At 44.2% G+C, this 24,445-nt stretch overlaps 2 protein-coding genes across 4 annotated transcripts in view; one reads left to right on the top strand and one right to left on the bottom strand.

Moving 5' to 3' along the window:
• The window catches only part of LCT (lactase), a 56,405-nt gene extending 45,436 nt beyond the window's left edge, over positions 1 to 10,969 (top strand). The window contains exons 13-17 of the mRNA XM_005573041.5: positions 262 to 371; positions 3,783 to 3,917; positions 8,238 to 8,461; positions 9,319 to 9,549; positions 10,564 to 10,969. Coding sequence (XP_005573098.3) covers positions 262 to 371; positions 3,783 to 3,917; positions 8,238 to 8,461; positions 9,319 to 9,549; positions 10,564 to 10,784 — 921 coding nt within the window. The 3' untranslated portion in view covers positions 10,785 to 10,969. The remainder of the gene's footprint in view (positions 1 to 261; positions 372 to 3,782; positions 3,918 to 8,237; positions 8,462 to 9,318; positions 9,550 to 10,563) is intronic.
• Positions 10,970 to 13,154: 2,185 nt separating this feature from the next.
• Positions 13,155 to 24,445, bottom strand: part of UBXN4 (UBX domain protein 4) — a 44,078-nt gene continuing 32,787 nt past the window's right edge. For all 3 annotated transcript variants that reach the window (XM_065525425.1, XM_005573040.4, XM_074008979.1), the window contains 4 exons: positions 23,206 to 23,308; positions 20,115 to 20,246; positions 18,399 to 18,601; positions 13,155 to 15,436 (listed from right to left, as the gene is read on the bottom strand). In XM_065525425.1, coding sequence (XP_065381497.1) covers positions 15,298 to 15,436; positions 18,399 to 18,601; positions 20,115 to 20,246; positions 23,206 to 23,308 — 577 coding nt within the window. In that variant the 3' untranslated portion in view covers positions 13,155 to 15,297. The remainder of the gene's footprint in view (positions 15,437 to 18,398; positions 18,602 to 20,114; positions 20,247 to 23,205; positions 23,309 to 24,445) is intronic.

Genomic DNA, 24,445 nt, shown 5'->3' with positions numbered 1-24,445 from the left:
TCCTGTCACCTCAAGCTGTAACTATGAAGAGGTGGCCCTGCCCTCAGTGCGACAGCAGCTGAGCAAGCACAGACCCAGCTGGGAGACCTGTGGGCACTGAAGCTGCAACAGGCAGGAGCCACAGAGAAGAAAATTTAGCCTGGGGGTCCAGAAAAAGGAGGGAGGTTGTGAGGCCCGGCACTTCTGAGCAGGGACGGTGCTGTCTCTTGCTGTACCCACTTGTAATGCCTGGGCTGACTGTCTCCCCAACCCCACCCGCAGTTCATGGGAGGCTGGTTTGCGCATCCTATTTTCAAGAATGGAGATTACAACGAGGTGATGAAGACGCGGATCCGTGACAGGAGCTTGGCTGCAGGCCTCAACAAGTCTCGGTAAGGGCCTGGTGCCCGCAGTGCTGAGGGCATGGCGTCGGGGTCGCAGAGGCATGTGTCGGGCAAGTTACCATGACTGAACTTCTTTGCTTGCTGGGAAGTTACATGTGATCATATATGTAAAGCTTAGCCCAGCACCTGGCACCTGTGCTTGACAGAGGGGGGTTGCTATTATGGTTATTATATTGCAGAACAGCCAGGAAATCTGTCCCAAGGATATCCACCTCTGAGCAACCCCACTCCACCACTCCACAGATAAATCCCGGCTCATCCTATCCCATTTCATCACCGCACGTGCGCATGTGGGTGGCAGTGGGTGAGTCAGGTTTGTGCTTTGCATCATTTGGCCAGCAGATGGCGATGATCTGCACCAAAGCGTCCCTCGTTACCCACCCGCCCCTTCTTGTCAAGGAAGGAGTAGCAACGTCAGCAGCCAACTTTTACGCATCTTCTGTTGGCATCTTTATTTCTACTTAAATATGAGTAAAGTGAGGCGCAAAGATTAGGGCAAGGTCACCCAGCTATTAAGAGTTGGAGCTGAGATTTGCAGCCAAGCTGTCTGCCCCCAGGGCGCATGCTGGGGGCTTGAGTCATGCCGGTGGGGCGAGAGGTGTGGTGTGTGGAAGCGCGGGAAGCGGGGGTCACTGCCCGTGGGAACATGCCCACCGCTCCAAGGCCGGCGGGAATCAGGTGTGAATTCCCAACACAGTCTTTGAGTCCTGTCCCCAGACGCCCCCATAGAGCCCAGCTGAGGATTAAAAATCCAGCTCCCAGGCTGGGCGCGGTGGCTCACGCCTGTAATCCCAGCACTTTGGGAGAACGAGGCGGGCGGATTACTTGAGGTCAGGAGGTCAAGACCAGCCTGGCCAACATGGCGAAACCCTGTCTCTACTAAAAATACAAAATTACCAGGCGCGGTGGCGGGGGCCTGTAATCCCAGCTACTTGGGAGGCTGAGGCCAGAGAATCGCTTGAGCTCAGGAGGCAGAGGTTGCAGAGAGCCGAGATGGCGCCACTGCCCTCCAGCCTGGACGACAGAGGGAGACTCTGTCTCCAAAAAAAAAAAGAAAAAAGAAAAAGAAAAGCCAGCTCCCACCTCACAATGCACACCCCGGCCTAGTTAGGGTAAGTGCCGCAGAGCAGGCTGTGCCTAAAGGTCTGATCTGGGAACTGTGATCTCCAGCGAAACCGGTGAGCGTGCGGCCCATCCGCACAAGTTTGCCGAACACCTACCATTAGACCGAGCCAGGGTCAGAGGGAGGGGTCCACGGAAGGAGAGGATTCCAAGTCGCTTCCTCAAGCTGCTGACAGATCGGCTGGAAAGACAGTGCTCCATGGAATCCCATTCCCCAGGCTCTTCAGTACAAAGAAAACTCAGCAGATGAGATCAGGGTGGACTGGGTAGACCCAGGAGATTTCATGGACAAGGCAGGACATCAGCTGAGCTGGGCCTTGACAGGGGATGGAGTGCAGGAGATTACAGGTCATTCCTTCTAAGGGGCAGGGTTGTGAAGACAGGCCTAGAGGTAATAATGAGTGGGGTGCCAGAAGCTGAGAGTGGGGGAGACCAGCCCAGCGGCAGTGAAGGGGCTGAGGCCACATGGTGAAGGGCCTGGAAGCCACGTGCAGGGCATTGGCTTTGGGGCCACAGGCCATTGCTGGCTTCTGAGCAGAGGCATCAGGTACATGAGGAGGCTGTGCTTTGGTTTTCTCCCATCATCTCAGAAACCCCAGGGAAGGAAAGTTCTTGATCCCTCAGGTTAACGGTAACAGGAAGGTCAAGATGAAAGTATCGGAGGCATCTCTGGGCCACACCTAAACCAGAAGCACCAGGTCTCCCTGTCAGCATGCGCATGCAGTCAAGACCATCTGTACACACCGCACACAAGTGTTCATTAGTCAGGTTCCGCAGGAGAGAGGCTTTTCACTCAGAGTGCCTGGAAAATGCTCCATCTACACGTTAAGAAGACAAAGTTCCCAGGCTCACATGTAATCCCAGCACTTTGGAGGGATTGCTTGAGACCAGAAGTTCAAGACCAGCCTGGGCAACATAGTGAGACTTTGTCTTTACAAAAAAATTAAAAATTATCTAGGCATGGTGGCACACACCTATATTCCCAACTACTTGGGAGGCTGAGGTGGGAGGATTGCTTGAGCCCAGGAGACTGAGGTTGCAGTGAGCTATGATCTCACCACTTCACTCCAGCTTCAGGGGGCGTTCAGTGTCCCCAGGAGGGCAGAGCGAGATGCTGTCTGAAAAAAAAAAGAAAAAGAAAAAGAAAGAAAGAAAACAAAGTTCAGTGAAATCGTGAGAACTGAGAAATTCAAACTCAAATACTCAATTTGCAAATTATTTCCCCTGCTACTTTGAAGATCTTGAAGCTATTATTATTATTATTGCTAAAGTTGGAGAAAAAGAGGCATGCCTAACCAAACCCAACAGGAAGGAGCAGAGAAACTTGGAAAGGGCAGAAAACGGAGATACAAATTATACAAGATACAGGGCCGGGCGCGGTGGCTCATGCCTGTAATCCCAACACTTTGGGAGGCTGAGGTGGGTGGATCATTTGAGGTCAGGAGTTCAAGACCAGCCTGGCCAACATGGTGAAACCCCATCTCTACCAAAAATACAAAAAATTAGCGGAATCGTGGCGGGCGCTTGTAGTCCCAGCTACTCAGGAGCCTGAGGCAGGAGACTTAGGAAGTTGAACCCAGGAGGCGGAGGTTGCAGTGAGCTGAGATCGCGCCACTGCACTCCAGCCTAGGTGACAGAGTGAGACTCAGACACAAGAAAAAAAAAATTATACAAGGTCTAACTTTACAAACATAGGGGAAGAGTCTTGGGTGTGTACCTCAGGTATGCTCTTGATTTTGAAATCTGTCATAGATGCTAAATATCAGAATTTGCATATGTTAATGTTTGAAGGAAATGAAGAACTGTGCATGCATGTGTGTGCGTGCATGTGTATGTGCGTGTGTGTGCGTGCATGTGTGTGTATGTGCGTGTGTGTGCATGCATGTGTATGTGCGTGTGTGGGCGTGCATGTGTGTGTATGTGCATGTGTGTGCGTGCATGTGTATGTGCGTGTGCATGTGTGCGTGCATGTGTGTGTATGTGCGTGTGTGTGCGTGCATGTGTGTGTATGTGCGTGTGCGTGTGCGTGTGTGTGTGTGGTCCTTCAGGTTTCAGAGGCTCTTTCAGAGACCTAGGGAAGCCAGTTTTTTGGTCTGGGCAGTAGGAGCCGCAGGTACTTCCTGCACCGTCTGAAGGACCTGTTCGTCCCCTCCGGTTCCCCCAGTCACTGCCAAGTCCCTGGGGTTCAGAGCGCTCCCCCGCCCCAGCCCCATGACATTCTCTTCTCAAAGCGTGGCTCTCCCTGACGCCCTGCCCTTAATGGCTTCTTCCATCCAGGCTGCCAGAATTTACAGAGAGTGAGAAGAGGAGGATCAACGGTACCTATGACTTTTTTGGGTTCAATCACTACACCACTGTCCTGGCCTACAACCTCAACTATGCCACTGCCATCTCTTCTTTTGATGCAGACAGGTAAGTCCACCAACAGGGCGCCCGTAGCCATCTCTGGAAAAGCCAGAAAGGTGCGCCTTGGCTGTGCTCTCTGAGGCCTGCCCAGCCTCAGAATGGGGCCTCCAACGCCAAATGTGGCAGGGTTTGCAAGACGCTCACCACCCCACAGATCCCAAGGAAATCTCCAGCAAGCAAGAGGGAGAGGAGGCCGGGTCTCCAGGGCATCTCCCATCAGGGCACACGTGCTTGGCTTTTTGTTTTATTTCTTTTTTAAAATTTATTTATTTATTTTGTGTTCTTTTTCACAGGCTACTCAACTCTCAAAATGCTTGGTTTTTTAAAAAGGATTTTCAAGAAAAAAATTTATTTAGGTTTTATCAAAATTCACTTTAATGTTAATAAATATTACAATAATACAAGAGTAAAATTTTATTTTCTCTTTTAAACAATGCTTTTATGAAGTAGAGATAGTAAAAGATTTTGGTTCACCTTTTTAAGTAACGGTTTTTATTTTTATTTTATTCGTTTTTTTTTGAGACGGAGTCTCGCTTTGTCACCAGGCTGGAGTGCAGCGGCACAATCTTGGCTCACTGCAACCTCCGCCTCCCGGGTTCAAGCGATTCCCCAGCCTCAGCCTCCAAGTAGCTGGGATTACAGGCACGCACCACCACGCCTGGCTAATTTTTTTTGTTTACTTGTTTGTTTGTTTGTTTGCTTTGTATTTTAGTAGAGACAGGGTTTCACCATGTTGGTCAGGCTGGTCTCTATCTCCTGACCTCAGGTGATCCACTCGCCTCAGCCTCCCAAAGTGCTGGGATTACAGGTGTGAGCCACCGCGCCTGGCCAATTGTCTTTTTCTTTATATCTATTTATCTAGAGACTTTTCCATCCATATCCTATATGGTTTTTTAAATGTCTCCAAGTTAATTTTCACCTTTCTCTAGTACCTCCTTGAGTATCTTAATAATCAACCTTCTGAATTCTTCATCTGGCAACTCAGGGATTTCTTCTTGGTTTGGATCCATTGCTGGAGAGCTAGTGTGACCTTTTGGGGATCTTATAGAACCTTGCTTTGTCATATGACCTTTTCTGGTTCCTTCTTATCTGGGGAGACTGTTTCACTGGAAAGATCTGGAATTAAGGGCTGCTGTTCAGATTATTTTATCCCACTGGGTGATCCCTTGATGTGGTGCTCGCCCGCTCTCCCCGGGATGGGGCTTCCTGAGAGCCAGACTGCAGTGATGGCCATTGCCCCCTGGGTCTCTCCACCCAGCGGGACTGCTGGGGTCTGAACTGGTGCTGAGGAATGTCTGCAGAGTCCTGTGATGGGATCTGTCCTCAGGCCTCCCAGCCATGGATACCAGCACCTGCTCCAGTGGAGGCGCAGGGGAGTGAAGTGGACTCTGTGCGGGTCGTTTGTTGTGGTTTTCTCAAACGCTGGTCATGCTAGCAGTGAAGTTGTCATGTGGACAGACTCAGGACCTCTGGTCAGCCAGGATGTTGCAGGCGGTGGAATTTGTTGTTGTTTTCTCCTTCTTTGGAGCAGGATTGTTCTGAGTTGCTGTAATGGGGTGAGTTGGTTGGTCTCCAGCCAGGAGGTGGCACTTTGGTTTTTTTTTGTTTTTTTTGAGGCAGAGTCTCACTCTGCCGCCCAGGCTGGAGTGCAGTGGCGCGATCTCGGCTCACTGCAAGCTCCGCCTCCCGGGTTCACGCCATTCTCCTACCTCAGCCTCCCGAGTAGCTGGGACTACAGGCGCTCACCACCACGCCCGGCTAATTTTTTGTACTTTTAGTAGAGACAGGATTTCACCATATTAGCCAGGATGATCTCGATCTCTTGACCTCGTGATCCACCTGCCTCCGTGAGCCACCGCGTCTGGCCTGGAGGTGGCACTTTCAAGACAGGAGGTGATGCTTTCAAGAGAGGAGGTGGCACTTTCACGGTGGCACTTTCAAGGTGCTTTCCCCTTCTGGTGCCACCAGCTGCAGTAGTAGAAGGGGGATTATAAGCTTGCCCTACGTTGGCCAGGGTACGTATTCGGGTTTCTCAGGTGATGGGCGGGGCCATAGAACTCCCAGGAGTTCGTGTCTTTTGTCTTCAGCTCCCAGCGAAGGTAGAGAAAGACCATCAGATGGGGGCAGCATTAGGCATGTCTGAGCTCAGACTCTCCTTGGGTGAGGCTTGCTGCGGCCACTGTGGGGAATAGAGGGCTGGTTCTCAGGCCAGTGGAGTTCTGTTCCCAGGGGGATTATGGCTTCCTCTGCTGTGTCATACAGGTTGCTAGGGAAGTTGGGAAAACTGGCAGTCACAAGCCTTACCCAGCTACCATGCAGCCAGCCAGGCCAGTCTCACTCCTGCCGTGCCCTGCCAACAGTGCGCAGGGCAGAGCTCTCACCCCGGGCTACAAGCCTCCTCTCTGAGAAAGCAAGCAGGGCTTTCAGGCCTTGCCCCTCCCCACCTGCCCACACTGTTGACTGTGGCTTCGGTGCTTTTATCTGTACTTCTTGTTTGCCCCCAAGATTCTGCTCAGGAAAATTCATGCTTCTAGTCAAAATTAAGTTCAGCTAGAAGCTTCCTTCATCCTTCCCCTCCCTAATTCCACTGGCTTCCTTCCCCAAGGACCCCTGTAGGATAAAGTCAGGAATGGCTTCCCTGGGCTCAAACTGGGGACAGGGAGTGGCTACAGGGCTCTTCCTACTGCTTCTTCTACCTTTACATTTCACTTGGCTCCCTAAATCCACTTGCGCTCTAGGTAAGGTTAAATCCTTCTCCTATGATCTGGATGTTCAGGTCCCCAGAGAGGATGTGTGTTCAGAGGCAGACTTTTCCCTTCTCACACTTTGGGAACTCACAGTTTTGTAGCTGTCTCGTGGAGTTTGCAGCAGCGTTCTGCTTCTTTCAAAGGGTCTATGAATTCTTTCGGTTTTTCTGGTATGTTCCTGCAGTAGTTCTTTTTTTTTTTTTTTTGAGACGGAGTCTCGCGCTGTCGCCCGGGCTGGAGTGCAGTGGCCGGATCTCAGCTCACTGCAAGCTCCGCCTCCCGGGTTTGCGCCATTCTCCTGCCTCAGCCTCCTGAGTAGCTGGGACTACAGGCGCCGCCACCGCGCCCGGCTAGTTTTTTGTATTTTTTAGTAGAGACGGGGTTTCACCGTGTTAGCCAGGATGGTTTCGATCTCCTGATCTCATGATCCGCCCGTCTCGGCCTCCCAAAGTGCTGGGATTACAGGCTTGAGCCACTGCGCCCGGCCCCTGCAGTAGTTCTTGGAGCAATAGTTCACAACGTGAGTCTCCACACACTGTTCTGTCCATCCAAGTGGGAGCTGTACCTAAGTCCTGTCTCCTATCTGCCATTTTCAGAAAATCTCATTTTGTTCCTTTTCTGTGAAGCATCTTTCCACACCAGTAGCTCTGACTGTGTTCAGGTTCTTTCTTTGAAAAGCAGCCCCTCCACTCCCACTGCATCCTGAAACCCCCGCCGAGTCGGGCTCACCAAGGGGGCTGAGGAGACTCCAGGACACCCTCTACTCCTTCTGATTCTCCCTCCCTCTCATCAGCGCTGGGGCTGTCTCCTGGGAGACCTCCACTTGTGCTTATGAAATGGCCCACATTCAATTCAGCTGAGTCAGATAAATCCAGGTGCTGATAAAACTAACTTTTTTTTTCCTGAAGGATCTGAGTGTAAGAAGTGTCTAAATGCTTGGTCCTTATTTGACATGTGCGACTACAGGTGATCAGGCTTCTGTGGCCTCCCCCAGCAGGCACCCCTGTGGCAGGAGCTGTCCCCTCTCCTTGTCCATCACTGAGGAGAGAGGCCAGCCTCTTGGACACTTGAAGGAGGTGCCAGCCTGTCCGCTGCCTGTCAGCACACAAAGCAGGGCCCCAAGTATTGATGCCTGTGGCCACACCCGTGGTCTGCATGTGGCATTGACTAGACACGGGTGGCTTGGGGGAGCCCATTCTCTGCAGAACAGCACTGGTGTCCATTGGAAGTCTGGAGCTGGGGACACCCAGAGCCTTGCATAGCTGCTGTAAGGAGCCACCTATTCAGAGTAGTGGAGGGCTGGGCTCCGTGAGCAAGAACATGCTCTGCACAGGCAGAGAAATTGAAGGGCGGAGAGCTGAGTGGCTTGTCCAGTGCTATACCAGCACAGAGTGCAGGCAGCTAGAACCAGCAAAAGGAGGAGAATTTGAGGCAGTTTGATTCTTCTGGGGTTAGTATGATTCTTAAGGCCAGACAAAACCTAAGGCTTTTCCTGGTCTGGGTCCTGTTTTGTGCTTCATGTAAAGGGTCTCTTGAGATTTACGTAACAGTACCTCATCTTTAGTTTTTGAACTTGTAGAGGAGTTGCCTCCATCGCAGATCGCTCATGGCCAGACTCTGGCTCCTTCTGGCTGAAGATGACGCCTTTTGGCTTCAGGAGGATCCTGAACTGGTTAAAGGAGGAATACAATGACCCTCCGATTTATGTCACGGAGAATGGAGTGTCCCAGCGGGAAGAAACAGACCTCAATGACACTGCAAGGATCTACTACCTTCGGACTTACATCAACGAGGCCCTCAAAGGTACGACGGGCCCACCCCTCCCCAGCGTGCCGCTTTCCCTGTTGGAAACATCTGCCATCTGCACTGCGGGAGGGTGATACAGTGTCCTTGGGCCACAGTAAGAAAAGAACGCTAAGGTTTCTTGCTCCTGTTGGGCGTAAGCCTTGCTTTAGGGCTGTGCTCTGAGTTTTTTCCTTCCTATGTCTAAGCTCAGCAAGCAAGCCCAGTGGCCTGATGCCACCAAACCCTAGTTCCTGGCCTGAGTCACTTGCTCCCCCTGATCCTCCCTGATGTCAGAACAGCAGTGCCCTCCTGAGAATGGTCTGGGTAGGGCCCAGCAGGAGTAGGCTGTGTGGTTACCTGTGGGGTCTCTTGGTCTCCAAACCAAAGTTTGAGGCTCTTGGCTCAGCCCTAGCAACTTGAGATGGGACCATGAGGATAAGAGAATGGAACAAATGCTGAGTAAAAGAGCAAGCAATGCACCGGCAAAGGAAATGATTAGAACAATCCTACCCAGCTGAAATCTATTCCATCTAAGGGCTATTTTCTATAGGGAGGAGCATGAACATTCTAAGGCACTGACCAAGATCATGGATAGAAGTGTAGCCCGGGGGAATTAGTCCACCCATGTTCCCGACTCCCATTCAGGGCTGAGCCCTTCTGGAAAGATGCTGGTGGCTCTGCATCTCCACCCACAGAGGACCCACGAACACTGCATGCAAAGGAAGGGGCAGCTTTCTTACAAAGCTGAAGCCAAAGCTTACCACCATCTGTGAGAACGGTGGGGAGTGCAGTAGGCAGACCTGGCTTCCGAAGGCCTGGCAGGAAGGTGCCTTCTGAGATAGGAAACTTATGCCCAGCCCTCTGTGTTTGAGCAGCTGTGCAGGACAAGGTGGACCTTCGAGGATACACAGTTTGGAGTGCGATGGACAATTTTGAGTGGGCCACAGGCTTTTCAGAGAGATTTGGTCTGCATTTTGTGAACTACAGTGACCCTTCGCTGCCAAGGATCCCCAAGGCATCAGCCAAGTTCTATGCCTCTGTGGTCCGATGCAATGGCTTCCCTGACCCCGCTACAGGGCCTCACGCTTGTCTCAACCAGCCAGAAGGTGAGATGTGGCTCTGGGAGGAAATAAAGCCTAAGGGTGAGGGGCAGGTGGAAGGGCCTCTCTCAGTCTGTTTTCTTCTAGTTTATTTCCCTCTTCTATGCTGCTCCATCTCCTTCATTCATTCAACAAATGCTTATTTTCTTTGAATGCTCCAGACATTTCCTGGGGTGGAACAAAGGACACTTAGGGTCAATGTTACACCTAGAAACCAGAGCCCTGGTCTGGGAATAAGCAGGTCTAGACTTTTCTTCCAGCCCTACCACTGACTTGCTGTGCACCCATAGATAAGAAACCAGGCACACGCTTCTGGGCAGTTACAAGGATCAAATAAGAGGACCATGAAAGTACAATGCCTGCACTATGTGGGTGCCCCATATTTGTTAAATGAAAGAGTATAAATCACTACACAAATATAAATGACAATTATCCAGTTTCAATTATACAGCCTGATGAGAATCCTTCATCTGAAAATTCAAAATCCAAAATACTCCAGAATCTGAAACTTTTTGAGCACTGGCATGACAACACAAATGGAAAATTCAACACCTGACCCCATGCGACAGGTCACAGTCAAAACACAGTTAAAGCTTTGTTTCATGCACACAATTATTTAACATGTTATATAGAATTACCTTCACACCATGTGGATAAGTTGCATATAAAACGTATATGAATTTCATATTTATACCTGGGTCCCATCCCCAAAATATCTCATTATGTATATGCAACTATTCCAAAATCTTAAAATATCCCAAATCTGAAACACTTCTGATCCCAAGCAAGCATGTCAGATAAGGGATATTCAACCTGTATTCTAATTGCTGATAGAGATGTTTAAAAAATACAACTGCTTAACTTCACTCAGTGGCTCCTGACACACAGTGAAAGACCTCCACCTCAGCAACCCATCAATGGCTGTGCAGATTTGGGGTACTGTGCAGCCTCTGCTGGGGTCTCAGAGATCTGAGAACTCAATCAGTGCCAGAGCACCAACCACCCTGTGTCCTCTCCTAGATGCTGGACCCACCGTCAGCCCTGTGAGAGAGGAGAAGGTGCCGTTCCTGGGGCTAACGCTCGGCACTGCAGAAGCACAGACAGCTTTGTACGTTCTCTTTTCTCTGGTGCTTCTTGGAGTCTGTGGCTTGGCATTTCTCTCATACAAGTACTGCAAGCGTTCTAAGCAAGGGAAAACACAAGCAAGCCAACAGGAATTGAGCCCAGTGTCTTCGTTCTGATGAGTTACCACTTCAAGTTCTGTGAAGCAGGCCTAGTTTCTTCATTTACCTTTGCTGGCTACCAAACTCCTTGGGGTCTTGGACTCTGCTCATGCTGGACTTCTCCATAAAGTCCTGCTGCAACGTTAAAGACGACTTTAATCTTGAAGGATTTCCAGTAACTGATTAAAATTGAAATATCTGCATCTTGCTCCAGTACCAGAGTTCATTTGGGCATTTGAGGAGCAAGTAGCTCTTGCAGAAACGTGCAGATACTGGTCTAGTGGGGTCTGTGAACCACTTACTTCAACTTAAGGGGCTGTTTTAACTTTCAGAGTTAAGGGTTAAGTTGTTAAGGGAGTAAAAACCATAAAAAACCTTTCTATAAGAAGAAATCAACTCGATTGCATAGACTGCAATATCATCTCTGCCCTTCTGCAAGCTCTCCCTAGCTTCACATCTTGTTTTCCAGAAAATAAAAACAGCAGACTGTTCTTTCTCCTATGGTTGCCCCTCCTTGAGAAAGTAGGTTCAAGAGAAGTTGTGAAGTCACACAAGCCATCTGGAGTTCCCATTAAGCTTTCTCACCAGACCAAGTCTTTCTGTTGACATTACATTTCTTGGGGCAAATACCACAACATGCAGAAAGCGGCCTTTTCCCACCCCACAAACACCCCCACTGCCACTTTTTATGCCATCCCCAGCTCTCTCTCCCATCTGACCTTGGTTCATTTAGCCTGTTTCCTTCCTCCTTTCCCAATTTGTGGTAGTTCTAAAATGCACGTAGGTCAACTATCCGTATTCGTTTGTGTCTTCCCAAATGCTATTCCTTCCACCTAGGATGCCTTTTCTTCTGCAAATGCCTTCAAGTCTCAGCTGAAATAATGTACTTCCTCCTCTGAATGGCTTCCCTGAAATCCCCAGGCAGATTCTCCTTCGTCTGCTTTGCTTGTAAATATCCCCTAGTACAACTTGACCATCCAGTTTCTATACTGGAATTGTGTATTTCTCTATCAGCTTCTTAAGGCCAAGGACCATGTCTCATCGTCTCTGGCAAGCACAACTTGGAGACAGCAATGAAAAGCACAAATGCTCCTTTCGTGTGTTCACCCATTCACATAGCATTTCCAGGGCAGTGGTGGGAGCAGAGAGAGAGATGTTCTTCATAATCCCCTCAAATGTGCTGAGAGACAATCTCAGTGTGAAACACCTAAACACTTGATTGGCCCATATATTACATCTGGATAGCTGGTAAAATGTTTTGTAAAAACAGAGTAATTTCGGGCAGGTCTTAAAAGAATGATCATACTTGAAATTTGCTTCTTGTAAGCATTCCTTTCCCTCTCAAAACATTCCAACGCCATGAGTCCCAAACTGGCAGTCAGGAGCTTGTGGTGCACAAGCATTTTTCTCCATCAATCGACTGGAAAAGTTTGTCAGATGGGGGTGGGGGTGGTTCTAAAATTGACATTAAAGACATTCCTTGGCCGGGCGCGGTGGCTCACACCTGTAATCCCAGCACTTTGGGAGGCCGAGATGGGCGGATCACGAGGTCAGGAGATCGAGACCATCCTGGCTAACACGGTGAAACCCCGTTCTCTACTAAAAATACAAAAAATTAGCTGGGCGTGGTGGCGGGCGCCTGTAGTCCCAGCTACTCAGGAGGCTGAGGCAGGAGAAGGCAGAGCTTGCAGTGAGCCCAGATAGCGCCACTGCACTCCAGCCTGGGTGACAGAGCGAGACTCCGTCTCAAAAAAAAAAAAGGGCGAGAAAATGTTTACCGCATATGCTAGCAAATGGCTTTAATGTACACAGGAGTCTTATAAATCAGTAAGAAAAATATGAAAACAAAAAAATTGGCAAGCAATACACAGAATTCTCAAAATAAGTCAGACCGATCAATAACATCAAGATGCTAACTTCATTCATGATAAATACAATGCATACGAGATACGTATCATTTCTCATCTACCATTTTGACAAAGCTAACAGTGTGATAACGCAGTGTTGGCGAAGGTGTGGGAAATGGACATTCTCGACTGCTGGCAGGGGTTCAAATTCACAGTTTGTGGAGGAGGCAATGCAACAACATCTTTAATAATCCAAACTGCAAACACTCTTCTTTCACTTAGCAAGTTATACAAACACAGTTGAAAGGTATATTTTCACAGTAAGACTATACCTCCCACCCAAGGTTGCTTATGGTAGCAATTTTTGTAATAGAAGAACAAACATGTTTAATAACCACTGAATGTCACCAGAACATGGACAGTAAGCTGAGTGCAGTAACATTCATCAAGCAGAATGCTATGCAACCATTAAGAATGAGGTAGCTCGGTGTCGACAGGAAAAGATCTCAAGACTATGTAAGCAAAAAAGCAAGATGCAGGGTAGAATATATAATATGATCCCATTTATTTAAAAAATAAAGATTACATATTTGCTTATATTCGCATACAAATTTTCTGAAAATTACATAAGAAACTGTTAATAGATTACCTCTGGAGAATAGTACTGGGGTAAGAGGTGAGGAGGAATTCTCATTTTACAGCCTTATATACCGTTGTGATTTTTTTTTTTTACCAAGTACTTTTCTAAAATACAAAATTGAGGAGGGATTCTCCTACTCCAAAATTACGAAGCATTCTTTTATGTACATTTCTCTAAGAGTTATATTTGATATTTTTCAAGGCAAACTAACTTGAGGTACTCCATGTTTTTCCAAATGTATTTCTAATAATTATTAGTAGAGTCACACCTATTTGACAGCTTTTTTAAAAAGTCACATATTGCTGTATTTTTAAAGATGACAAACCTTTATTTAAATGGGATGCTTGCTGGAGATTTTCTTTTTCAAACTCACTTTTTAAGTTACGGAAATAATATCACTGCTGAAAATTTGGAAAACATGTAAGGGTGCCAAAAATACCACTAAGATCACATAAACCAATCTTACCATTATTAATGTTTTGGTGTGTTTTCTTTCTTTACATATATATTAATACCTACTACTATCTATGTAGAAAATGTGTTTGCAAAGCTGAGATAACACTGTACCTATAGCTCTGGATCCTGCTTCTTTTGCCCAACACTTAACAGATGCTCAGTAAACATATTAAACCAAGTTGTTAATTAGTATTGTACCATTTCTCCTCATCAACAATTACTTCTATAGAAGGCATTTAGTTGGTTTCCAGTTCTTGAGTAAAATAAATAACACTTAATGAATATGTCTATACCTAAACGTTGCCTGCATTTATGATTTAGAAAAAGCTACTGGATCAAACAGTATGAAATATTTTAAGTTTCTGATAAATGTTTTTCAGAATTATACTGGTTTTCACTCCACCAACAGCGCAGCCTGTGTTGCTGTTTCCTTGCCAACACTGTCACCATTTTTAAAAGTCGCTGTTATTTCACAGGTAAAAATAGAAAGTTTGCTCTGAGAAAATTTCTTTCTCCCATTACAAAATAAAGTCACAGTCTTTCCATATGTCCACTCAAGAGTGCTATCTTCCAATCTAAAACAGAGGAACCGTTTTCAAACATCATTAGTTCAGTGGTCTCCACTAATAAAGACATATGGATAAAGTAACATGTAAGTCAGTAAGAATCTCAACTTAAGAAAAACCAAATGACTGAAAGCATATCTTTAGTCTATACTTCTTGTCCTATAGGTACTCTAGGTCCTTGTGTAATTATTGAGGACAAAACTTCAATTAAAGGTGAGAGGGAAAGCTAGGTTGCAGACTAGCAGCTGTTTTGCATCAACTTTATGCAAACAAAGCGATGCCTCACTGACTTAGGAGACAAGTAACATGGCAGCAGTTTGTGTCAGAAAATTTCTTTCTTCAGTGATATTTAAGGTAACATAGCCAGCTACTTTCCTGAGACAGCTCCAGGGCAATACTGGGGAAAAAACAAAACAGAGATGCAGGACCTCAACAGAGCCCTGTGCAACAAAAAGATGCTAGATAACAAACTCAAAGCAAAAATAAGATCATTCCGATTTTTGGGAAAGTTTTTTTATTCAGTGTTTAAGTAAGATTAAAAACTACAAGATTTTGCTTGCAGCTGATGAGCAAAAAGAGAAGTTAAACATAAATTCTCATCTGATTAGCTAGTTAAAATGCTCTGACACAGAGTCAAATTACTCAGTGACATACCAGTTACTTTGGGCTTAAGAGTCTTGGCGCAAAGTAGCTCTAAACAAAACGTGTCATCTGACAGCACAGGGCTAATGAGCATGTGAAATACTGAGTAAGAAGCTGATGGAGGCAGGCTGCGGCAGACTTTTTGGTTCTTTTAGGCTTCTAGCAGTGGCTGCCGTACAAGCAAGGACCTAGCAGACAGTTATTTCCTGTCTTTACTTTTCTGAGTTAAACACCTTCAACCCACACCCACTAAGCAGGAATAGAGAGACATTTTATAGACCAGTTGGAAACGATAAAGCAGTCCCACTTCTCCAGTAGAATTCTAGTTGAATTAAATCATAAGAGAAACAATGATTATTGCACATATTATACTTGTCACACTACATCTGTTGAGTGGAATTTCCATTCCAAGTGTTGTTTTCATCTTCACCATCATCTTGAGTCCTTAATCTGTATATTTTCCCCTCCTTTTTAAAGTCGTCTCCACGTTTTTCCAGCACTCTTTTTCTCACTGGTTCCCTGACATGACAAAAGAGGGAGCAAAGGGAAGATGTCATAAAATAAAAACAACAGTAATACAAGCTGTTTCCTTCCAACTTCCATCACTACAGGCAACTAAGTTTTACTTTTAATGCCATCTAAACTAAGGAAAGTCCATGGGAGACCATTATATCTACTAACACAGTACTAGACTTTAGTAGTCTTTGGTAGTGTAGCTTCATCTGATCTCTAAGTGAAGCCAGCCAGCCAAATCATATATTCCATTTCCATTGTGTTTCTTAGAGACTTACTAAGCTTTAGAGGAGTGTGACCATTTGCCAACTAATCTTTCCTTTGTTATTTATGCAAGCTGACATACCTACTAAAACATTTGTAACTTAGCACTCTAGAGACTATCCAAAGCTCCAGTCAGCTTGACAGAAAGGGTCAATTTTTAATCCTTCACAAAATCTTTAAAAATGACTTATTTATAAACAATTAAGAACAAAGAGGACTTCCTCATCTGAAAATACAAAGGTATAAGGATAAAATTTAAGCCAACAGACTTTTGTTAACTCTAGAGCGGACAGAGAAAAAAGGAAAAATAACAGTGGAACACAAAGCTTCACCCTGTCTTTGACACAACTTTTATTCCATCCTTTGTTCCAATCTAAGACCTTTCTCTTATTTGAAAGTGTTTTTTGTTTTTTTTGAGACAGGGTCTCCCCTCTGTTGCCCAGGCCAGAGTGCAGTGGCATGATCATGGTTCACTGCAGCCTCAAAACTCTGGGGTTCACACAATCCTCCTGCCCCAGCTTCCCAAGCAGCTGAAACTAAAGGCACACGCCATCATCACACAGAGCTCATTAAAATTTTTTTTTGTAGAGATGGAGTCTCACTATGTTGCCCAGGCTCGTCTCAAACTCTTGGCCTCAAGTGATCCTTGTGCCTCAGCTTCCCAAAGAGCTGGGATTACAAGTATGAGGTACCACACCCAGCCTGAAAAAAGTTTTAAAAATCCACACAACAGGCCGGGCACAGTGGCTCACACCTGTAATCCCAGCACTTCTGGGAGGCCGAGGCAGGCGGATCACGAAGTCAGGAGATCGAGACCATCCTGGCTAACACGGTGAAACCTCATCTCTACTAAAAATACAAAAAAATTACCCAGGCGTGGTGGTGGGTACCTGTAGTCCCAGCTACTCGGGAGGCTGAGGCAGGAGAATGATGTGAACCCGGAAGGCGGAGCTTGCAGTGAGCCGAGATCACGCCACCGCACTCCAGCCAGGGTGACAGAGCGAGACTCCTTCTCAAAAAAAAAAAAAAAAAAAAAAAAAATACACACAACAAGCTATCCTGTTTTACAGTAATCCAGTATTAAATGCTCCCACCCATTGCTCAGTTAAGAGTTGTAAGACTCAGCCTTGTTTGAGTTTCCCTGTGTCCTCACTAGAGTAATATACTTAGTAGATAACTGGTCTTTCTGCCTAAAGTTATTAAATAAAATAAAGGACAAAGCAGCCCAATACTTTTATAAGTCATTACCTATGGAATCCATAAACACATGACTAGGGGTTCTCCACACTGAAGGCAGAGAGGAAAGAATTTCTATTACTTATCACATAGGACTGGTGTGAAGATTTGTTATAATGCCTATAAAAGGCCTCACAGAGTGCTTAACAGAGGTGTCCATTACAGTAAGTTACATTATTATGTAATTATTAGAAAGGGGCATAATCTTACTTTCTAGGAAAATACTTCCCGTTAACCTGTTTCAATAAAAGCTTAACAAAGATACGAGTTAAATTGTCAGTGTTGTATTACTATGCTAACCATTGCATGCTATCTACTATAAATGTTGTTTTGTTTTTGTTTTGAGACAGGATCTCACTCTCACCCTGTCACCAAGGCTGGAGTGCAATGGCACAATCTTGGCTCACTGCACCTTCAATCTCCAGGGCTCAAGTGATCTTCCCATCTCAGCCTCCCAAATAGCTGGGACCACAGACATGTGCCCAGCAAATTAAAAAAATTTTTTTTGGCTGGGCGCGGTGGCTCAAGCCTGTAATCCCAGCACTTTGGGAGGCCGAGACGGGCGGATCACGAGGTCAGGAGATCGAGACCATCCTGGCTAACATGGTGAAACCCCGCCTCTACTAAAAAATACAAAAAACTAGCCGGGCGAGGTGGTGGGCGCCTGTAGTCCCAGCTACTCGGGAGGCTGAGGCAAGAGAATGGCGTAAACCTGGGAGGCAGAGCTTGCAGTGAGCTGAGATCCGGCCACTGCACTCTAGCCTGGGCGACAAAGCCAGACTCCGTCTCAGAAAAAAAAAAAAAAAAAAAAAAAATTTTTTATACAGACAAGGTCTCACTATATTACCCAGGCTAGTCTTGAATGCCTGAGCTCAAGTAATTCTCTCCCCTCAGACTCCCAAAGTGCTGGGATTACAGGCGTGAGCCACTGTATCAGGCCCTGGCCTCCTGGTTAAGGGATTAGTCCAAAATAATTCTCTGAAGGAGAATTTTCAAAGGAATAACCTGTTTCTGCAATTTGGTCCTTCTTTGAATGATCCAGACAAGGCTATCAGCCAGTATATAAAATAACCAACAGGGTTAAAATTATCAAAGCAGAGTAATTCATCTACAGTAATTATGCAAGATGACCCTGAACAATTAATGGAATGAAATATCTTGTCAAGCAAAACATGGTTAGGAAGAAAGAAGTTACTAGAAAAAAAACTGCCTTGATAGTTATGGGATAAAGAAGCTTCAATGAATGAAACAATAAACCAGCAGAGGTGAAGCTGCTTTCCATAAAATTGGTTTTACAAAGCTGAGGAGAGATGATATAATAAAGTTTCAGAGCATCTGAGTTTTTCTCCTCCACTGTGGGAACTGGAAAGGACATATACAGAAAGGCAAAGTACTCAATTTTTTACTTTAAAAAAGATATTGGGCATGACTTACATATTTTATAAATGGGGAAAACACACACAGATACCTTTTTTCTGATTTGCTAGATGATGCAGGGTTTGGGGGTTCTGACGATGTTACTCTCACTGAAGTCTGTGTGGGAGGTGGATTGCTAAACAAGAAATTGCTAATTAATCTCCAGATGGCAAGGAATGGATAAAGTACTGTTCCCAACAAGGTCCAAATGTCTCCGCTGGAAGAGTGTACAATGGATGCAGTTGGTCTTCCTGCCTAGAAATTAAGAAATAAACAAACCTAGATAAAGACTACATTAGTACAATCACATCATACCCAAGGTTCCAGACAAAACTTTTATCTGGAAAAGGAGGTCCTACTGATTTTAGTTTACTTCAAGAGGGTGAAATGATATCTTTTGCTGTTTTTCAGGTATATATAAACTTCTGAAGACTCCCAGAAGTTTTTAAAGATAAATTATAATATACAATATTATAATTGCATACTATATATTATATATACAATAATTGCATAATACTGTACATTATATATACAATATTATAATTGCATAATACTGTATATTATATATACATTATAATTGCATAATACTGTACATTATATATACAATATTATAATTGTACAATACTGTACATTATATATACAATATTATAATTGCATAATACTGTACATTATATATACAATATAATTGTACAATACTGTGTATTATATATACAATATTATAATTGCATAATACTGTGTATTATATATGCAATATTATAATTGCATAATACTGTGTATTATATATACAATATTATAATTGCATAAAACTGTATTATATATACAATATTATAATTGCATAATACTGTACGTTATATATACAATAATTGCAAAATACTCTATATTATATATACAATATTATAATTGCATAATACTGTATATTATATATACAATGTTATAATTGTATAATACTGTACATTATATATACCATATTGTAATTGTATAATACTGTATATTATATATACAATTGTATGTAATTGTATAATTATTTGGAGCTCTGTTTAAGAGAAATTGTAATATACAAACTAGAAAGTAGTTCTCAGTGAAATGAGCCACCTATTTTTTTAAGAATATTAAACTTTTATAAGAAAAGTCTTTCTTGCTGATTAAAAAAAACGTTTAAACAATGAAATCCTGATTACTGGAGAGCTGTTTTGGGGTGGGGGACATGTCTAGTATAGAGCAAGGAAAATTATGTTAACCAGGACACAGAAGACCCAGGCTCTCATCCCAGTTATGGCACTTAAGGTAGGACCTTGGCAGCAGTCATTTAAGCTGTCTTAACTTCTTTTCTTCACCAGAGATTAAAATATTGTTGTGCAGATAAAATGGGATAATCTGTTTAAATATTCATGTTATTTTTGTTAAAATAATGTTTTTTTAAAAAACTTGGCAAACAGTAGAGCGTATATAAATAAAAGACACTAAGTGTGTGGATTAGGCTGATAATCTGCATTTCTTATTGTCTTCTAGTGGTCATTTTTTCGTACATGTGAAAAAATGTGTGAAGAAAAAAGTTGAAAATTAAACTATTTCATGTCTCACAAGTAATATCAGCAATACAAATAAAGCACAGGATAATGGAATCATAAATTCACCTAATTATTGGATAACTTGAATTTTAATTACCCACAGTATACCTCTGCACTTCCTTTCCCCAACTGTAAGAAATGAAGAGTATGATAAACAGATAATGATAAGAAGAGAAAAAAATGCATCTGTATATACATACTGGCAACAGTACCACCGAAGCGCTTGGGGCAAGTTCCAAATCCAGTAACTTCTTTTTATAATCTTCTTTGGTAAATTCCCTCCTGGGAAACATGGTTGCTAACGAAAAATTACCGTAAGTGTTGCCAACAGTCTGTAACATAAGTTTTAAAAACTTACAAGGGTGCCTTTCAAAGTAAGATATTACATTACTCAGATGAATCCAAAATGACTGCTTTAATTAAAATTGCCTTAATTTTAAAAGTTCATTACATGTAAACTCAAAAAAAGGTATAAAATTGTGCTTCCAGCCCCTAAGCAGCTGAAAAGCTATCAAATCCAAACAGTTTTTAAAAGCTTCTATAACTCAAAGATGACCACAAAATAGCAAAATGTAGTTCCTAAAAACACAAATAAATTGAGTAAAAATGGACAACTGTGTATCTCCTTTAAGTACTGCTGCAGTTCATCATTAGGTTTTCACTATCCTTTGGCAAACTTACATTAATGTCTCATGAACACACATTTGGATTACAGGTAATCCCTAATAAGAATCTGGACTAGACCAGTATTTCCCTCATATATACCTTCAGGAAAGGTAGCCTCCTCCTTGTCTCAAGGCACAAATGGTCCATAATTAACCTACATGATACACACAATCCCAGATCCAGGAACGTACAATGGACAGCACCATAATTACCCTCACAATGTTAAGTCTCTATATACAAAAATCACTGTAAAATCTTAGACATCTGTGTATCTTTCCCTAGAAGATTCCAAAGAAGGAGATTAACTTTTTTGTAGTTTATTTTTTTTTATTTTTATTTTTATTTTTATTTTTTTTTTTTTTTGAGACGGAGTCTCGCTCTGTCGCCCAGGCTGGAGTGCAGTGGCGCGATCTCGGCTCACTGCAAGCTCCGCCTCCCGGGTTCCCGCCATTCTCCTGCCTCAGCCTCCTGAGTAGCTGGGACTACAGGCGCCCGCCACCGCGCCCGGCTAATTTTTTGTATTTTTAGTAGAGACAGGGTTTCACTGTGGTCTCGATCTCCTGACCTTGTGATCCGCCCGCCTCGGCCTCCCAAAGTGCTGGGATTACAGGCTTGAGCCACCGCGCCCGGCCTTATTTTTATTTTTTACCGTAGATCACACATACCCCTCACTGTTCTCAGTAACTATACTGAGGTGGAGTTTTTTGTTTGGTTTTTTTTTTTTTTTTTTTTTTTTTTTTTTTGAGACGGACTCTCGCTCTGTCGCCCAGGCTGGAGTGCAGTGGCGCGATCTAGGCTCACTGCAAGCTCCACCTCCCGGGTTCACGCCATTCTCCTGCCTCAGCCTCCCGAGTCGCTGGGACTACAGGTGCCCACCACCACGCCTGGCTAATTTTTTGTATTTTTAGTAGAGACGGGGTTTCAGCATGTTAGCCAGGATGGTCTCGATCTCCTGACCTCGTGAGCCGCCTGCCTCAGCCTCCCAAAGTGCTGGGATTACAGGTGTCAGCCACCGCGCCCAGCCTGCTTTTTGTTTTTTTTTGAGATGGAATCTTGCTCTGTCCCACAGACTTCAGTGCAGTGGTGCAATCTCAGCTCACTGCAACCTCCGCCTCCTGGGTTCAAGCGATTCTCCTGCCTTAGCCTCCCGAGTAGCTGGGATTACAGGCGCACACTACCACATCCGGCTAATTTTTGTATTTTTAGAATAGACAGGGGTTCACCATGTTGGTCAGGCTAGTCTTGAACTCCTGACCTCGTGATCCTCCCACCTCGGTCTCCCAAAGCGCAGGGATTACAGGCATGAGCTACCATGCCCGGCCTGAGGTGGAGTTTTAATAGGACAAATGTGATCAAAGATCTCTTTTCCCCATGTAGTCCCTTCTTCATTTACCTGTGGCAACAGCAGTGAAACTCAGGATAGGGGACACATTGTGGGAGGCTCCAAGACAAAAGAAGAATGAAAGCGTCTATTTGGGACTGTTTCTACTATAAAGCTTAGGGGGAAACAGTTTTTAAAATCAATGTTTACATTGTCTAGCCTAATTCACCAGTGCAAGAAGGTGAACAGCTTGAGGTGTCCTTCTCTTGAAACCTGTAAGTAAGAAGCCCAAAATGGGGAGAAAAGGTCTGGTGGAAAGATCTGAATCCAACTCCCTAATTTTAACCTTGAAGTTATATATATGAAAAAAATACTGATACATATAATGAGCCTAGAACTCAAAGGACATCTGATACTCAGAATCCATTTTGAATAAGGAATCAATCAGGAAATAAAAACAAATTGAAAACTACTTATATCTTAAGATACTCCATTCAGATTTTGAGTAAAGCCACCTTTTGGAAGTAAATTCCTGAAGAAGATACTATTGTCAATAAAGTTTACTGCCTCTTTTTGCTTAGCCAACAGGTAGATCGTAGGAAAATGACCAGCCCCTAAGCAATCTGTAGGAAATGGAGAGAGGACTGAGAAAAACTGCTTACATTTCAGGGTAGTGGGACAACTCCCTCACATTAGACCTTCGGGAAATCTACTTGCTTGTCACTCCTCCAATAAGTCTACTAATCAGTGAAAAAAGTTCCCAGTGGCTGGGCTAGGTGGCTCACGCCTGTAAATCTCAACACATTGCAAGGTTGAGGTGGGAGGAATGCTTGAGCCCAGGAGTTCAAGACCAGCCTGGCTACATGGTGAAACCCTGTCTCTACAAAAAGTACAAAAATTAGCAAGGCATGGCAGTATCTGTAAGTTCCAGCTACTTGGGAGGCTGAGGTGGGAGGGTCGCTTGAGCCCAGGAAGTTGAGGCTGCAGGGAGCTGTGATCGCACCACTGCACTCTGGCCTAGGCAACACAGTGAGATCCTGTCTCAAAAAATTTTAAAAAAGAAAAGTTCCCAGGACCTATTGTACAGTATCAGCAAATTCCTACTTCTGCACACAAAGCAGATATGTTACTCCCATATGCACTAACACACAACAGAATTTCCACAATATCTCAGAGGTGTCTTGTGCCTCCCTCCTGGAGAGGTCACAATTTATTCACATTCAACTTCTGCTTTGAAATTTTCCCTTCCTATAATTTAGTAACCTATACATCTATTTTTACTACAACTCAAGACATAAATTTACCTGTGCAGCAAACTGCCTTGCCTCTTCCAGAGGAGCATCAGAAGGGAACTGATTTGTAAAGGAAGAACCATCAGGAAGACGGAATTGAATTCTTGCAACAGTGCTATCAAAAAAGAAAACTAAAGTCACAATCTTCACCTCTGTATATTAACAATATCACTAAGTTACAGAAAATGGAAGTGGAAATATGCAATGACAATAGTTTTTTCCACCATATCAGATCTTTTTATTTGTTAATAACTGCTTTACTGAGATTCATCTTAAAAAATTAACCCTTTTAGGCTGGGTGCTGTAGCTCACGCCTATAATCCCAGCACTTTGGGAGTCCAAGGTGGGCAGATCACCTGAGGTCAGGAGTTCAAGACCAGCTGGGCCAACATGGCAAAACCCTCTCTCTACTAAAAAATACAAAAATTAGCTGGGCATGCTGGTGTATGCCTGTAATCCCAGCTACTCAGGAAGCTGAGGCAGGGAGAATTGCTTGTACCCGGGAGACATGGGTTGCAGTAAGCCAAGATCACGCCGCTGCACTCCAGCCTGGGCAACAGAGCGAGACTGTCTCAAATAAACAAAAATTAAGCCTTTTAAAGTGTACAATTCAGTGGTTTTTAAATATATTCAGAATTGTGCAACTATCACCATTATCTAATTCCAGAACATTTGCATCATGCCAAAAAGGAACTCCAACCCCGTTAGCAGTCACTCCCCATATCTCCCTCCTCCAGACCCTGGCAACCACTAATCTACTATGAATTTGTCTATTTTGGGCATGTCATATAATAGAATCATACAGTATGTGACCTTTGTAACTTGTTTTTTTCATGGAAATTGTATTTTCAAGGTTCACCCATGTTGTTGCATGTATCAGTTCTTATTCTTATTGCTGAAAAACTTTGTTGTATGAGATACAGTTTACACATTCTTCAGTTGCTGGACATTTGGGTTAACAACACATTTTAGCTATTTTGACTAATGCTGCTAGGAATACTCATGTACAGGTTTTTGTGTGGGTGTTTTCAATTCTCTTGGATATAAACTGCGTATAAACTGCTGCTGTAGAACTGCTGGGTCCTATGATAACACTATGCTTAACATTTTGCGTTACTAGCAAACTGTTTTCCAAGGTGGCTATATCATTTTACAATCCCACCAGTAACACAGAAAGGTTCCCAATTATCCACATCCTCACAAACACTTACTACTTTCTCTTTACATGTAGGCATACTTAGTGGGTGTGAAA

Source organism: Macaca fascicularis, chromosome 12 (genome assembly GCF_037993035.2).
Source record: "Macaca fascicularis isolate 582-1 chromosome 12, T2T-MFA8v1.1".
Taxonomy (NCBI): domain Eukaryota; kingdom Metazoa; phylum Chordata; class Mammalia; order Primates; family Cercopithecidae; genus Macaca; species Macaca fascicularis.
This window is presented reverse-complemented; position numbering and strand designations above follow the sequence as displayed.